Source organism: Haliaeetus leucocephalus, unplaced genomic scaffold (assembly GCF_000737465.1).
Source record: "Haliaeetus leucocephalus isolate CR32 unplaced genomic scaffold, Haliaeetus_leucocephalus-4.0 Scaffold202, whole genome shotgun sequence".
Classification (NCBI taxonomy): domain Eukaryota; kingdom Metazoa; phylum Chordata; class Aves; order Accipitriformes; family Accipitridae; genus Haliaeetus; species Haliaeetus leucocephalus.
The window spans coordinates 417,747-433,985 of NW_010972638.1; the positions used below are offsets into that span (position 1 = coordinate 417,747).

Below are 16,239 nucleotides of genomic sequence, written 5' to 3' on the forward strand. Positions count from 1 at the left end.
GGGCTGGGCCACCCACATTGGGGGGACTGGGGCACCCACACTGGAGGGATCAGGGCACCCATACTGGGAAAACTGGGCACCCACGCTGGGAGGCGGCACTCCTGACTTTGGGCAGGCAGCTGGAAAACACCCGGCCCAGGCCACACCAACACCGCACTTCAGGCAGCTCCAAACACCGTTTTACCGGTTTCTGGGGACTTTCCAAACACCCTCCCAGGGCTGGTGGGTAATTCCAGCCAGCAGCCCCAGGACTCCCCCTTGGTTTTGAAGTCTCAAGGGATTTTTCAATATTTCCTCAGCATCTGCATTTGGCTGGTGAGGAGCTGTGGAAAATTCCCGAGACTTTTTGGACCTCACTGAGAGCAGGACAGCTCGGCTCCTGGGGCCGCGGCCTGATGCACTCTGAAGATGCAACTTGAGCAAAACGGAGGATGAGAATAAGGCGGCAACAGGGCCAGGCTGGCAGAAAGGGCTGACGCTGCAAAGCTGCAGAAATCCCTGCTCCAGCCCAAACCCTTGCAAATCAAAGCTGTTTTCAACCTGGTGAAGTTTTCCAGCTATTCACCGTTCTCCATGCCCACTGCCGCACTCCACGTGCGTGCACACACTGCTGCACAGACCCAGACCCTCCTCCCCTGGGCAGCCCAGTGCAGCCACAGCTGTAAGAGCTTGGTTTTCTTCAGCTTCCCAGGTATGTCAGCGGGAAGGAGGCGAGGCAAAAGCACTCATGCAGCTGCATCCCAGACTCTGCCATGTATGTCCCTGTAAACCTGCGTCCCAGGGCCTTTCCTTCCTGGTGCCATTTTTAAACAAGGCTGCCTGCTGCCTGGCTCCCCTATCAGTCCGCAGGAGGAAAGTATGGCTCAGCAGCTATCAGGGTAAGTACGCAGCATCACTCTCCCAACCAGAGAGTTCCTCTGCTCACTGGGCTCCAAAACCAACTTGTAGCTCACCGCTCTGCGCAAACACTTCTTTGCAGAAATGATGAGACCAAAGCACACAAAGCTGCTGCACTCAAGGAATTTGCTGCTGGGTCCCACCCAGCACTTCCCAACTGCCGCATCCCAGTGCAAAGAGAGGGATGCACTCCATGACTGTGGTATCAAACCTTCCCTGCAGAGACAGGTGCGTACAAGCCAGATGTTGGGGGTCAAATGTGCTCATCCAGAGGCCTGAGAAATGGAACTCCAGATCCCCTGGACTGCTCCTCTACCAGGGAACCCCAGTAGGACATCAACATCATCACCACTGGTGGGCACAGGCTCTGCTCCGCTCCCCGGTCACGCTGCCTTCTGTGCCAAGGAACCTCAGCCTATTCCAGAGACAACTACGCGACCGCTAAATGGGCACATGGAAACGATGGCACGACACGAACGTGAACGCATTTCAGCCTCTTCACTCGGGGTTACACCTGCTCAGGCCAAGTCATGGCTCCGCCACCTTCTGCCCCCAAAGTATGAGCTCAGCGAGGACCACCAGAGCCCTCGGTCCTACCACGGGAGGTGCAGGAGGCTCCTGACACCCACCTGGGCTCCAAGCACCAAGTCACCTGGGACTCTTCCTCAGCCATGGGATAAGAAGTCAGCTTCCTAAAAACAGCACCTGCAGAGAGCACGAGTCACTTCAAACCACAGCAGGCGACACCTTGGATCAGGTCATGCCACTGGGGTACACAGATATGCCCCGGCTATGTCCCAGAGTCACCCGCAACACAGATTGATTGCACTCAAAGCTCCTCAGCCAGTTTATCCTCCTGAAGTCACCATAAAGCACCCACGTGTTTGTAAAGCACCAGGCACACAGCTGTCTGACGTCCACAACTGCTGCCTCATTTCAAGCTAGATCCTCCAGGAAGGACAAACATCCTCCATGAAAGATGGGCATAGGTTGGCTGGTGATTAGAACAAGTGTCCCCCAGAAGCAGTCCAACCGTGACCGATGGTGGTACCGTGGTGCTCTGCAACACTGAAGGTGCCACAGTTAGAGGAAGACAAAACTACGGCCCCCCACACTAAAGTAAAGATCTCTGTGGATCTGCATGGGCAAGAGGTGCCTCGCCCAAACTTGGATCTGCACCGGGAGGATGCTCACCCTGTATTTGTTTCCCCCACCACTTGAGCAGACCCATCACTCCCGGTGCTCTGCCCTCGGGTGCGGTACGACCCACTGCCCGCACGACCCAGCCGTGCCGATGCAGTGACAGCAGCGCGGTAACTTGGCTCACGCTGCCAGGGCTCCACACGGCGAGTGCTGCAGCGGCGTCGGTCTGTCCTTACGGCCCATCTCAGCACTGCTGGGTGCCCACAGAGAACAAGAGTGAGCTGCAGACAGTCATAAGAGAAGAAAGTCTCGAATCTTACATGAGGGGGGCATTGATGGAAGCGACTGACCTGAAGGATGTACTGCAGCTCCCCTACAGACCAGCGCTGGTAGATGCCCAGCCAGGCATCTAAGCCTCTCTGGAGCAACAGCCCTTCATTTATTTAGAAAGAAAGGCAGAGCTGCGCGCCGGGCTCTGCAGACACTGCCTAGAGCAGTTTTAGCAACAAAACCAACCTCTCATGACAACATGTGTGTGTGAGTGTGTCTGGCAAGCCTTGTTTTCCACAGCACTGCACAGATCAGCACTTGCTTTACCACCTTCTCTTCTTCCACCAGTTACATCACAGGCCTCTCCCAAGTTTGCAAGGATCTATTTTGCAAGGATCTAGCCTATGATGTCCCAAGACATCCTCCTGATCATTTATTTCCACCCTGGAAAGCTAAGGGAGGGCAACACGACCCTGTAGCAGAGCTGGCTGCCAGGCAGGAGGGATGACCCATGGAGCCACCAGGGACACTGGATAAAGAGCTGCCTGCTCCACTCCTGATCAAACCCACAGCAAAGCATGATGGCAGCTCTCCTCTCTCCAGAGCGTTGCCGAAACAGCCACTGGCTGCACAGGCTTGGCTGTCGGCTGCCAACCTCAGGTCCCTCTGTGCCAGAGGTGAAGAAAAGGTTTGTTGGTCAAGACAGATGCACTAGATGAGGCTCTGCTCAGCTACCATCACCTTACAAAAGCAAAGCAACAAAGGAAGCTTTTGTGCAAGCAGCAGAGTGTGTTACCATCCCCTGGAAGTGGAGACCTGTGGACCCTGCCCCACCAAGCCCACCCTACCCCAGGCCAGGGCCAAGATGCAGCATTCTCCTACAGGCACTTCTGCCCAAGCGTTCCCAGCGGCCAGGGAACAAACGTCATACAAACCTGGGCTCACCTTCACCAAACAAGGAGACTGAAGCTGCAAACACGCAGGCAATTACCTGCTGGTTGGAAAACAAAAGGATTTCACTGTTTTATCTCAGAGAGCAGCAGAAACCCTAACCACTCTCCAGTGCCCAGGCGCCAGGAGGGAACACTGGCATATGCTGGCTCAGGTGCCAGTGTGCGCTGGAAGAGACGAAATGTGTCTGGAGGCTTGGACGTACCCAGACGACACAGTCTACAGTATGCAACAACCATCCACAAGTGGCCTTAAGACATGGGAAATACCATGCTGTGTTAAGCAAACCTGTAAGATTGCAGTACAGAAGGACTGTGGTGGGATCTGAAAGGCAGAGGAGGAATTGCACTAACCCTCACCGGAGCAGAAGGAACCAACGGGCATAGCACACCACAGCACACACAGCCACCGGTTTTAGCAGGAATCTCCATTCCCACAACGTAACGCGCACCTCACTCGGTACCACCGCAGGCACTGCAACCAGTAACCCTTGGAAGCGAGAGCTGTTAGTCACAGCCCGAAGTGGGGATCTCTGCCGTGGTTTCACCTGCAGTAATAGTCCGGTTCTCCCAGTTGCCCCAGGGCCTGGAGATCCTGCTCCCCCAGTCTGCCTGCACCAGGCTGGCGAGGGCAGCCAGTACAACCCACCGTGGGCTCAAGGGCTGCCAGAGGAGATGGCTCTGGCCTGGGAGGGGAGGATGCTGCAACAGAGGAGACACATTCACATCCTGTGTCTCTCTCCAGACGAACTTCCACCCTTTAAAATGAGATATTTTTGTTTGGAACTGCCATCAGACGGCACGCAAGGGCAGAAGCTACAAATTCATGCTCCCTACACACACCAGAAAATCTTCTCCCCCAAAAAGCTGTTAAAAAGAAACATAGCAGTGACCGCAATGTAATGTACCACCCAAAACCCCCCACGGTGGGCTCCGTCTGATTTTCAGGAGCTGCCTTAGTGTCAGGCCTACGTGCTGCTCACCCAGGATGCCTCCTGACAGCTTGTGGGAAGCCTCGGAGCCACCCCTGGCTCCCAACAGGACGGGGCTCCAATTGTTTAAATTCCAGGGATTTTTTGGCTGGACGGTTTGACCCTTGGGAAAAAAGCAGCTTTCCACTTTCTTGGGACAGTTCCCAAGTCCCCTACAGACAACCAGGAAACACTAACCAGAAAAGTAATATATATTTTTGCCTCAGACAAAATAGCACAAAGAAGTCCAAAATTGTGCTGGAGTTACAGTTAGCACGCGATAGGAAGATGAACCGGCCACCACCGCTGATCCCAGTGACTCGCCACACTTGCTGGCGGGCACGTGGCACAACTTGTCGGCTGCAGCGGTAACTGCCAAAGCCAAGTGCCCAGGACAGGGCAGAGGGATGAGGACAGGATCAAAGATGCATCCAGCTCTGACACCCTCCGTTCCACAAGCTGGTTGCTCCTGGCCGGGTAAGAGGAGCATGCCAGCAGCTCTCCTTTGCAAGTGCCAGCAGAGTCCCTTGGTGATCGGTTAATCCTGACATGAGAGCTTTGGAGGGCACAGGACACAGGGTGTCTTGATCAGCCTCCAACAGCCACAGCTCATGTGGACATACTCTGGCACCAGCGCACACAAAGATGGAGATGACCACTGGCTCTGGACAAGGCCACGAAATGTGGGAGGCAGCTGAAAGCAGAACTGAGCCCGGACGGGCAACCAGGGGTGGCCGCAGATCCACCGCTCGGAAAACAAGCATTAAATAGCACAGGGAACTTGCCCAGGCCACGAAACGAGATGCCGGCTGGGCCACCACCCCTCTCAGCTACCCGGAGCCCCGCACGTGGACAGTGCAAGTCAGAGATCCCAACACGCAGTGCCCTGAGTGCCCATGACACACCTCCTCTAAGGAAATGAGCTCCCAAAGCCATCCCTCAGTTGGACTCGATGATCCTTATGGGTCTCTTCCAACTTGAGATATTCTATGATTCTATTCTATGATTCATCGAAGCCTTGGGGAAGCACAGGGACCTGGAACGCCCTTTGCTACGCCAGGTACTCAGGACTCCCTCGCCGAAAAAATCCCTCGTCAGGGATGCACAAATGCCCTTTGGCGAGTCCTGCTGGCGGGTGACCCAGGCTGGGGCCATCCGAACAGGGAGGTGCAATCCCTCTGCGCATACCTACGGGGGCAGAAAGGGCTGGCCGCTCCCAGCTCCTCCGCTCCAGGGGAGGACGGGGGCTTTCGGCTAGCCGGCATCCCTGCACCAACCATCACACACTGGCCTTGCGGGCACCGACACCTCCCAGTGCAGCAAAGGTACTTGCAAGGCCTCGAGGAGCAGCATGAGGACAGTCCCAGCGCCGTGAGGCCTGCAAGGCAGTGAAGGAACCTCTGAAGTCTCGTCTTGTCTTCAGGTTTTGCACTGCAGTTGGAAACTGGGAAGGACGGCAGTGGGGGAGGAGGAGAGCAGCTCAGAAGGGGACTCAGTTTAAGGGTGAAAAGGGGTCTGGACAGCCGGCAGCCCAACCCACTTGCTTTGGCTGGCAGCAGAGCACCAGCTCCTCTCCTTCAGAGCTCCTCAGCAGCAGCACCAATGCAGCAGGGAGGATTTGAGAAGAACTTCTACTCAAATTTAGCAACCGAGGAGAACAATCCCATTATCCTTGATTAGTCAAAAGCTGGTTTGTGAAGAACCCACGCAGTGCCAAATTAGACGGGGTGTGTCACTTTATGGGTATGACCCAGCAATGATTGCAACCTCAAAGGACTCACAACAGCAGGCGAATGTGTCCGGAGGGCTGGGGAAGGGATCCAGAGCCCAGCAACCCTCCTCGCCGGGCAGAGCAAACAGAGCACACCCAGGCCTGCCGGAGGGTGAGCTGCTGCCGATACCGCTGGCCCGAGGAGGGGAGCGGTTTGCTTGGCAAAGCACTTGGGAGAGGCCTGACAATGGCACTGACGCTGCATCCGTGCAGCTCCTCTAGGAAGCATTCCAGCATCCCGAGTAGCTGATCCCAGAGGAGGAGGGGGAGCAAAGTGGCAAGGAGAGGAGCCAGCCCCCAGCAGGGCGTGCAGCAGCAACCGCCTCTGGACAGCTCTGCCGTGGCCCAGCTGGGAGGCAGTGTGCTGGATCCCGCAGTTTTACGGAGCTGGAGCTGCGTCAGGGGACAGGTGGGCTCCCCTGGTCAGACCCAGCAGTGCCCAGCGAGATGTGCGTACGCAGTGCCATGGTGTCACCTGCCCCACACGCCGGTCACGCTTCCCCAGGGTCCCAGTGCTGAGGGACAGCACACTCACCAGCTCGATGCCTTGGGGAAAGGGGTTGTCTTCCCAGTCCTTCTCCGGGAAACGCTGGAGTATCTGTCCCTGTCCATCCCCACTCCCTGCAGAGACAAGAGGGGGATTAGAGGGCAGGCAGCAGGTACACAGCCGGCATTTCAGCCTCTGGTAACACCAGGCTGGAAGCAACACCAGCACACTCCAGCACTGTGTCAGCCCTCCATGGACATGGGCAGCACAGAACAGACCCCGGCCCCTTCCACAAACACAGCTGTATGGCAGGACTGCCCCTACCACAGGGAAAAGCAGCAATTTTAATAGAGTAGTGAGCAAACAACTCATAAACTCTTTATCTAAAGGTGCGTAACAGGTACAGCAGAAGTGTGGCAGATCTCTGGTCAAGTTTAAGTTTCCTTCCTTGTGTTGTTAACACAAGATCATACATACAGCTTTTGAACTGTAATTCACTGCTCATTATCTACAACCTGGCACTTGACGTTTTCCCCGAACAATGGCATCATGCCACCCAGTTTTACTCTCAAGTTACCCTGGAGCTGCCACTTCCCTGTGGCTTTACGGCACCTGAAGCCTGCCCTGCTACTGGAAGGAGCGCACCCCCACCACACCTGTCCACCAGCCCACACCAACCCAAATAAAAAAACCTGTGCTTCACCCAGATCATGCCCTGAACTAGCTGGCCAGGCAAGCATGGAAACTGGCACACCAGGGAGCAGGCCAGCTCTTCTGCTGGCAGACAGCTCTTGGGATAGCCTGAAGCAGCTGAAACTCAGGTAGCTCCTGCTACATTCACAGAGCCTGCAAGGCTGGGGAAGCTGCTTCTACGCTGGCCACATCCTGTCAGTGATGAAGCTGCTCGCAGTAAAATCCTGCTCCAGTGGATCAAGCTGGAGTCTGGGAATAAGAAATCCTGAGAAGGATTTTGCTCCTACCACAGGCTAGGCACAGCCACAAAGGCAGGCAGCACCTGTAAAGTGGCACCATCTCGGTCCCTTGCAGAGCTGCTGAGAGATTACTGCATCCACTGCATCGTCCCAGGGGACGACTGCCTCTCTTGTCCCTTACAGTAATGCCTGCTGCCTTCAGGCCTACCTCCGGCACAGCTGGATTTTGGCCCCAGGACTGCTGATGGGGCCAGGTAACAGGAGGAGCCTCACCAGAAGGCGTGCACCACGGAAGGACTATTTCTGGCACCTAGACCTGTTTCCACTGCTCCACTTACCACCAGCCAGCCACAGCTGAATTTAGCAGAACAAGGCATCAGAAAAGACACTACTTATAGTCTGAGGACCAAAAAGGAAAGGTCAGCACCAAGCTGTGAAGAAAATAGCATCGAGCGTCAGGTTAACCAAATCTCCCACCCCGTGCTCAGACACCACCTTCCCCTCCAGACAGGTCCCAGGCGCCGCCGACAGCATCAGTCACTGCAAGGTGCTCAGGCCAAACGTGTTGAGTAAGACCTGCCTCCTCTGAGCACAAACGACCCGACTCAAGCTTCACAGACAGGAAAAACCCTTTTAGACACACACGTCAGAATTACAGCTCTCCGACAGCCTGCACCCGGCGAGCTCTCTCAGACCCGTGCCCTCCTTGACGGCTTCCTCTAGCAGCCTTGCCACAAGTGCATGTGTCTTCACTCGCACTCTCTTCATCACAAGGGAAACAGACACAAGATCATCCTCAATGCAAATGTAAAAAACACTCCAGGTGTTGTTTAGAACAAGGGGAACTTGACCCCCTGGGTTTTCTCAAAGCCAAGTGCTGCCATGTTATTTAGCGATCCGTGGACTACATAAATCCTGATTTTAGCAACTGGCATTAATAAGCAGCCTGACTTACAAATTCTGGCCAGCCAAGCCACCCAGCACTTTCCTCAGCTACTCCACAGGTAGCCTGATCCTTGCCTTCCTACTTCCCATCATTCAACACACACAGTGTCCGAGCCACTCGCCGGCCGTATCAGGCTGTCCGATCAGCGCATCCCTTCCTGTGGAGGGGAGCTGGACCAGCCCCACCGATTCTTCTGCTGTCCCCAGCTGAGATGCCTGGGAAAGCACGTGTGCCTGCAAACGTCGGCATTAACGCAGCTGCTTCGCTTTGCGTCTTCCTTCCTGCCTCCTCCTGCCGCTCCGTTGCAAAAAGGCCGGCACGACTTAAGGTGACACCTGGTCACTGTTCCTGGGGCAGCCTGTTACAGTCTGAATTAGTGTTAAGCTATATTTGGAAGTTTATGAGATGTTATCATCATACAGGAAATTCTAAATAAGCAAAAAGCTAAATACTCAGCTGACACAACAGAACCAGATGACCTTAACTCTCAGGCAGGCCAGCAGCGGTGAGCACTGGCACGCTGGGGACTCTCCGGGAACGGCTGGTTCTCAGTCCAGTGGGGTCATGGCCAAGTAAGAGACAGCCCTCTGCTTCCCTCGCACTTGGTGGGTCACTTGTCTCTTAAGTGACGTGACAAGAGGAGCTCGGAACGAATGTCCTGGAAAAAGACTAAGCCAAGACTCCATCTCCTGGGCCCCAGGGCCATGTTTCCAGAGTGTTTCCAGTCCCCTGCAGAGAGGTGCCCACCTTTCCTGGAAAATTCACCCAGCAACTGCCTACCAGCTTGCAGGAAAACAGCTGCAGGCTGGCGCTGCCATACAGCATGGGGCACAGCAGCCAGTGCTCCCACTCCAGGGAAGATGCAGGGTCAGGCCAATGGGGAACCCAACTGTGCAGCAGCTTCTCCAGCTGCTCCAGGAGCTGGACCTTCTCTGTGGAGCATGCTGCAATGATGGGAGCGAGGAGAGTCACAGGCGAAGTGAATTTTCATGTTTTTTAGGCAAAGGATCTTGTTTGGAACAAGTCCTTTTCCAACACTCACACCTGAAGCCCTCTGCTCTCAGGTTACTGAAAGCACAGGAGGGTGTTTCACCAAGCAACACGGTACAACCAGTACAGTCAGTCTCAAGAAATCAGCCCTCCTGCAGGCTCAGGCACGACTCCCACACCCCTGAACCTCGAAAATTCAGTATGATATAATACAGGGAAACACAAAGCTCACAAGTCCTCAACCCATGAGCAAGAGGTGCTTCAGCCTTCCTTCACCCCAGCTTCCAGCAGGGAGGCTGGGTTGTTGTCTAGCTCTGCTGGGAGAGAGGGGGGGGAACATTTCAAACACAGAAATGTTTTGCCAGCTCACCCCAGGTACAGGGAGATGGACCTCAACTTCATCGTTGCTTTGAATTGTCGTTAGCAGAGGCTTCCAAGAGCTGCTCTGTATCTCAAAGGAGAAATTATTTTTAAAATTCACCTGTTTTAAAGCATCATAAAACACTTTATGCTACAAAGCACTGACCATAGTTACTGAGGTGGCTTCCTGCAAAACAGTATTAAGCCACAAGGCACAAAGCCATGAAACGCAACCTAAAAGGGGACCTGAAGCTTCTGCCAAGAGCAATTACTGCTGAGATCTGTGGTAAGCGATGCAACATACCCAAACCATGCCTGCAAGCCTGCTCCGTCACATGCAAATCAGGCACCAGCCCTGGACTATGGAGCAGGTCGCTAATGATGCTCTTGGAACGAGCAACAACCCACGTAGCCCTCACAGGGCTGTGAGCAGTACCAAACAGTGGTTGGGCAACTACACCACAAGGAGTAGGAGCTATTGCATCAACCAGTGTTATGGCATGACAAACCTGCCAGCACATCCCTCAGCAACGCTCCACTCTACCTGCAAAGCAAGGTGGTGGCTGCTGGCATGATGGCATGGGAGCGCAGCTGCCAAGTGCTGGCCAGCAAGAAACAGGGCACTGCATGGCATCGGGAAGAAAACAAGCACTCTCTCTAGAGAAGCCCCAGGCAAGAGATTCTCACCCAAAATGTGCAGGCTGTATTTATTACAAACCAGCACCTGACTACCCAGGATGGCTGGAATTAAAAAACAAACCCACTACATTCGGCTGCTGCGACAAACTGTGATGAGATCAGGTCAAGAACGATGTGATGTGCAGAGTGAGATCCAGGAGGCTCTGGCCGGCTCCATGCTCCCCCTCTGCAGCTTTCCAGGGTGACAGGAAAGCACATCCTCGCTGCAGTCCAAAGCTGAACCCAAGCCAGATCATGCTTCAGCACCTGGCTGCGTGATGCCTGCGACAAGAAAGCAAAGGCAGGAAGCTCGCCCAGTTCACGCCTGCCCAGCAAACAGCAAAGGTCTGCCAGGAATGAGAGAGCAAGCGGTCCAAGGCTGCAATCTCTGCAAAGCTTTGACAGGCATCGACAGCTCACTGGGCCATGCCTAGCTGCTCAGCTACAGGCTGCGCTTCAGACTGGCAGGCAGACAGCTTGTCGTGGGACAGAGTGCTGCAAACGCACAGCAGCACGCGGTGATGGCACAGGAACTGCAGGCTGCTCTGCAGGCAACCCTGATGTCCCACACCCCAAGTCACAAAACTATCAAACCACATGTGATAAACTACTGTAGTTCTTCTAGGCATCATGGAGAGCTACATCACCCCTCCCCATACCTCCACTCCTCTTTCTCCGCATGATGGAATTCACTTTTTAGTAAAAAATAATTCAACAGCTTAAAGAGAGAAAGGGAAAAAGCCCACACAATTTCAGTCAGTAACTTCCAGCTCTCCCAAAGCAGAGATGAACTGGAGACAAGCTGCAGCCACAATCGCTGCTGGAAGACATCTCAGCAGGACCCTGCCCTGGCCAGAGGAGACCCATCCTCACAGGGACGGACACCTGCCTACAGCCCAACGGCTCCCGCCAAGCTCTCAGAGCTGCATGGTTCTCCTCTCAAGCACGCCAACCAGGAAATACAATTTTATTTTTCACGCTAATGTCCCCACCTGCTGTTTCGCTTTCAGATATAACCATTACAGGCCAAGTCATCACTGGCTCTTATTTCCCCTGCTCTGCCTGTCATGCCTCACCCCAACAAACCAGTTTCAGAGGCAGGCTCCAGACAAAACCCCTTCTCCGTCTCATTTCTTTCATTCTCAGTACAAGAGAAGCACCTTTGAGATCTTCCCTAGTTGTGTGATCTTCACATCTTGGCTTCTGTGTTCATCCCGCTGGCCTCAAAATGTCCTACAAGAAGACTTCTATCATGCTGACCTGATGAAAAAGGCAGGACTACCACTTGACGCCCAGTTAACAGGAGTGCTAACACCTGCAGGAGCAGAGAAGGTGGAAAATTCTAGCCCACGAACATCAGCTCTTCCTTCCCAGAGGGCAGGGAGAAGCTTTGGGGGATATATAAAACAACAGAGAGAGAGAGAATAAGGCAGCAATAGGGATTCAGAACTGAGCCCAGCAAGCCATCCTCAGCCCAGAGACTGAAGTCCTCCCCCCATCCCACCAAACCCACCGCACCGGCGGGCACAGCAGCCCCAGAACAACACAACAAGTGTCTGCTCGGAGGACAATGACTGCACTGTTCCCTCATTACATATTTATGAAAGGAGCACGAAGAATGGCTTTTTTATGGAGGAAAACAAAAGGGCTGTGTGCGGGGCTGGTGGGGCCAGGGCTGCCCCGCTCCTCCCGGCCACCATGGCAGCCCCACGTCTGCCACCGTCCTGGGTGCCCCAAGCCCTCCCGTGGGGAAAGCCCACCTGCCCCAAACCAACCGAGCAGACTGCCCTCGTCCCCACACCCCGGCCACGGGCAATGTCCCCCTGGCACAGGAGGAGGTGCCCCTGGCAGCACCGCGGCATGCCATCCACCCGTGCGGACACCCCGGGGAGAGGAGTCATTTTGCTGCCACGTGTATATGAAGTGGCACTTACTGGATACCCACTGTCCCCGTCAGCTCCCCCTAGATGACCAAGTCCCTGCTGCAGGCACGGCCGCCTTTTCTGTCTGCACAGGGTGGGGGCCAGCAAGCCAGAGGAGTAAATATTCCAGACAAATAAATAATCCACACGTTCTCCTTCGCTTCATGTTTTAGTGCAACTTCACAGAAGAAGAAACTTGGGAAGAAACAAAGCTCGACCCTTTCCCAGACTGCAGGAACACCAGATGCCTGTGCAGCAGCCAAATCACTGGCACCTTGCTCATGGCCACGGATCGGAGCCAGATTTGAACCAGATACAGAAAGCACACCGGGCAGCAAGTCTGCAGGACAACAGCAGGATTTAAGGCAAAAGTCTCTACAAAGACACAAAGTTGCACCCAGAACACCAATTCCTGTCCTGAGTAAATTTAAAAAAAAAAAAAAAAAAAAAAAGGGGGGGAAAAATGAACTCATTCTGTGTTTAATGATCGCCTTGGTGATGTTTGAGGGCATGTTTGACTCTCTGTAAACACAAGATGATAATGATCAGAAGGACAAACAGTTTGGGATGGGACCAAATGCAGAACTGGGTGGTGAAGCAAACTGTCTACATGCAACTCTGATCAAAACACGACCAACTCGTTGTTGGGAAACTTCCTTACAACGATGGACCACCTCCGAAAGGCAGGCAAAATACTCCATTCTTGGGTCACTCGCTCCCAGATAAAACATCCTCAAGAAGAGTCAGTGGGAACATCGCTGCCCAGCTGGTGTGGGGTGGTGAATACCTGCTCATGTTTTCCCAGCACAGCACTTCCACTGAACGTCATGACTCTCGGAAGTTCTTCTGGATGAGCCGCTTAGTAATGAGATGTTTATAGGAGAGCTAAAATTAAAGCCTGTGAAGAACTGGACGGCGTTGCTCTCCCTTACAGAGCTCTTCACCATTCTATTTTCACACCATTCCTTCCCCGGGCCCCCGCTCCCGTCCCCGAGCTGTCATTACCTTCCTCAAACCTGTTCTTACTCACTCTCAAATTAAGGCTGAGAAGTGTCGGCAAGACACCCCATCTCCCCCCCCGGCTGGCGGGTGCACGGCACCGGCCCGGCAAGCAGGCAGCCCAGGGGCAGCTGGGGACCCAACCTCCGCGCCGGGGCAGCACCAGGACCTGTGAGGTGCAGACTCGATGGGGTCAGGCACGCCGGCAAACCCTTGCGGGGCAAGGAGACGCGGCTGGAAAACCCCGGGAGCCACCACGGGCCTGCGGGGACGTGGTCACTCTCCTGCCACTCTGGCTCCCTGTCGAAAGGTCCGCTCAGATCTCCCAACAAGGTGGAGGCCACTGCTCTTGCCCAAGCACGGTGCTTTCAGGATGACACTCAGTTGCCCCAACACATGCCCCAGAGTAAACAGCTGAACAGGTCAGGAAAGATCCCGGGATCCAGGACCGGTCCAGCAAAGGAGGGAGCAGCTCGGCAGGACCTCCTGTTCAGCAGGAAATAAATCGTCCTGGGCAGGGAGCTGGAGAGAAAGATTTACTACCATCTATGAAACAAACCGCAGATTTGGAGACTAGGCACGGTACATGCTGATATGGAGCTTTGCTCCTTTGTAAAGCTTTACTGTTCCTTGAGCAGATGCCAAGAGGAGAGCTCTATTTATCTTTAGAAACATTAAGGCATAAGAGGAAGTAATTAAAAAAAAAAAAAAATCCGTCTGTTTCCGAGAGCTCGTCCCAGGAAAGTGCTGCTTGGGGCCCAGAGGGTTACTGGCAGGGAGACAGAGATAAGCGTTTTACAGCTGCCTACCACTTGTTCACCCATAGCCATTTCTGGAAATGCTCCCTGCCAGTACGTAACAGGAAGCCTTCATAAATACCTCGGGCTTGACACAACCAGCAGAGCCTCCATGCAAACGTAGGGCCCCCAGCCTCCCCCAAACCACCACGCACACCGTGCCTCGCTCACCACCGGCTGCTGGAGAGAGCACCCGCTCCCCCCAGCCTGCACCCGGACCCAGAGGTCTCTTCGGAGGAGCCCTCCACAAAAACGGTCCCGAGCCACGACAGCGCAGGAACTGCTTTAAGGCACAAACATGCTGCAAAATCAAGAGCTGCAATGTGACAGTGCCAGCTGCTTGGATGGAGAAGGCAAGATAGCTGTCCGGGGGTTCCTCCAAACCCAGAGGGACCAGGAGTGACGCGGAGCTACGGAAGATGCTGGGAGAAGCATCCTCTACCCAGTGCCACCAACTGAAAACACTCGTGTCAACTTTGGCTTTTATTCTCTCTTGAGGGAGGAACTGGCTCCCAACAGCAGGTCCTTGCTGTTCAAGCTGTGTGCTCCACCTGAAGCATGGAGGTGATGGCCTCATACCCTGAGGCACAGGGTGACCAGACACAGATTCCCTATCCCGCTCCTGGAAACACTGCAAGGCTCTCCCTTAATCTAACCTCACTGAAAATAACTTTGCCCAGCTTATACTTTGCAGGCTGGTTAGATTTGCAACTGAATTTCCAAATCTCTACAAACCACAACTTGAAAGCCACCATTTTAGCAAAAGTTTCTGGAGAATCCAGTTTGCCAAAAAGCAAGACAAAGTTGTATCCCAGCCCTGCCCAGGGCTCCACTTGTGCTGCAGAGGGAATTCCCCACCCAGCAGGAACTCTCCAACCCCAAGTGTCTGCAAATGTCTCTCTGGAAGGGCCGGGAGCAGCAGCAAAGCATCAGACCTTACCCAGGGGCCTGCAGAGGACTCACGGTCCTCAACCAGAAGAAAGAAACACTTCCCAACCCTGCCTGCTCCACTCCGGCACCCTCCATTCACCGCAGCCTTACTGAGATGGAAATAGTGGTCCCTAGTGCAAGCAAAGCACTCCCAATGATGAGACCACCCGACACAGGGCATCCTACAAATTAAGATTCACTCGTCCAAAAAACTAGAAAAAAAAAAAAATCATGGTTCTCAATGTCCCACAACTGTCATCGGGCATTTGAAGACTGTCTCAAGTACCACCTCCTCAATGGAGCATCCTCAGAGCAGGAGACCACTGCTGGAACAGGCTCAAGTTGTTTGCTGATGAGGGGTTGGTGATGCTGCACACAGATCAAATGCTGAGCACGCCAGTGCTCCTCCAGCTTTGGGGCTGTGAGATACTGGGCACCACTAAGCAGCTGGAGGGACAATAAAGGACAGCAGGGACAGTTTTGGAAAGCACCTTTACCTTGGCAATGAGCACGTTTGTGGGCCTCCAACATCCTTCTCGTGCAGGGCGAGCCTCACTGCTTTGGGTGCCCCCCCAGCACTGCCTTGCAGATATTCAAGGTGGAGAAAGGTTTCAGAGCAGCGTGGAGAGGAGAGCGAGGCACAGCTGCTGGGAGCCAGTTACAGCTTCAGCCAGGGTGGTACAGGGACATGGGGGCTTTGGAAGGGAGAAATTTCTCTTCTCCAATTATCTACCATAATAGGTATTTTCAGTGCAGAACAACTGATATTTGGGGAATACAAATCTCATGGTTTACTCGTGCTCCTGATCAAACACTCCACGATCCACTTCAGAGCAGAGCTGCTCTCCCTGCTGCCCCTCAAGGCATGCACAAACTAAAAGGACAACTGAGCTGGGGCTGCAGCAGGGGACCCTGTCTGATCAAAAACTACACCCGCTCTAAGTGGGAATCGTTAAGAAATCCACTAACAAGCCTTGTTAATGCAGCATTAAGTTCGACCCTCGCCCTTCCCCGGCACAGAGCAGTGCAAACTCAGAAAGCAGAAGCGACAGTACATGCCAGTGTCACCTTACTTACCTTTTTTTACCCTGCTTCCTCCTTGCCCTGGACAGGCTGAGGGTGCCATGCTCGATGCTCAATGCTGAAGAGCAGGCGTAGCTGCCAGACGAGCTCAGCGGAGCTGCAAGGGCTGCTCA

The 16,239-nt window shown here is 54.1% G+C and overlaps 1 protein-coding gene across 4 annotated transcripts in view; it reads right to left on the bottom strand.

Moving 5' to 3' along the window:
• SBF1 (SET binding factor 1) overlaps positions 1-16,239 on the bottom strand; it is a 60,360-nt gene that overhangs the window by 33,378 nt on the left and 10,743 nt on the right. For all 4 annotated transcript variants that reach the window (XM_010566043.1, XM_010566042.1, XM_010566041.1 and 1 more), the window contains exon 3: positions 6,538-6,623. In XM_010566043.1, coding sequence (XP_010564345.1) covers positions 6,538-6,623 — 86 coding nt within the window. The remainder of the gene's footprint in view (positions 1-6,537; positions 6,624-16,239) is intronic.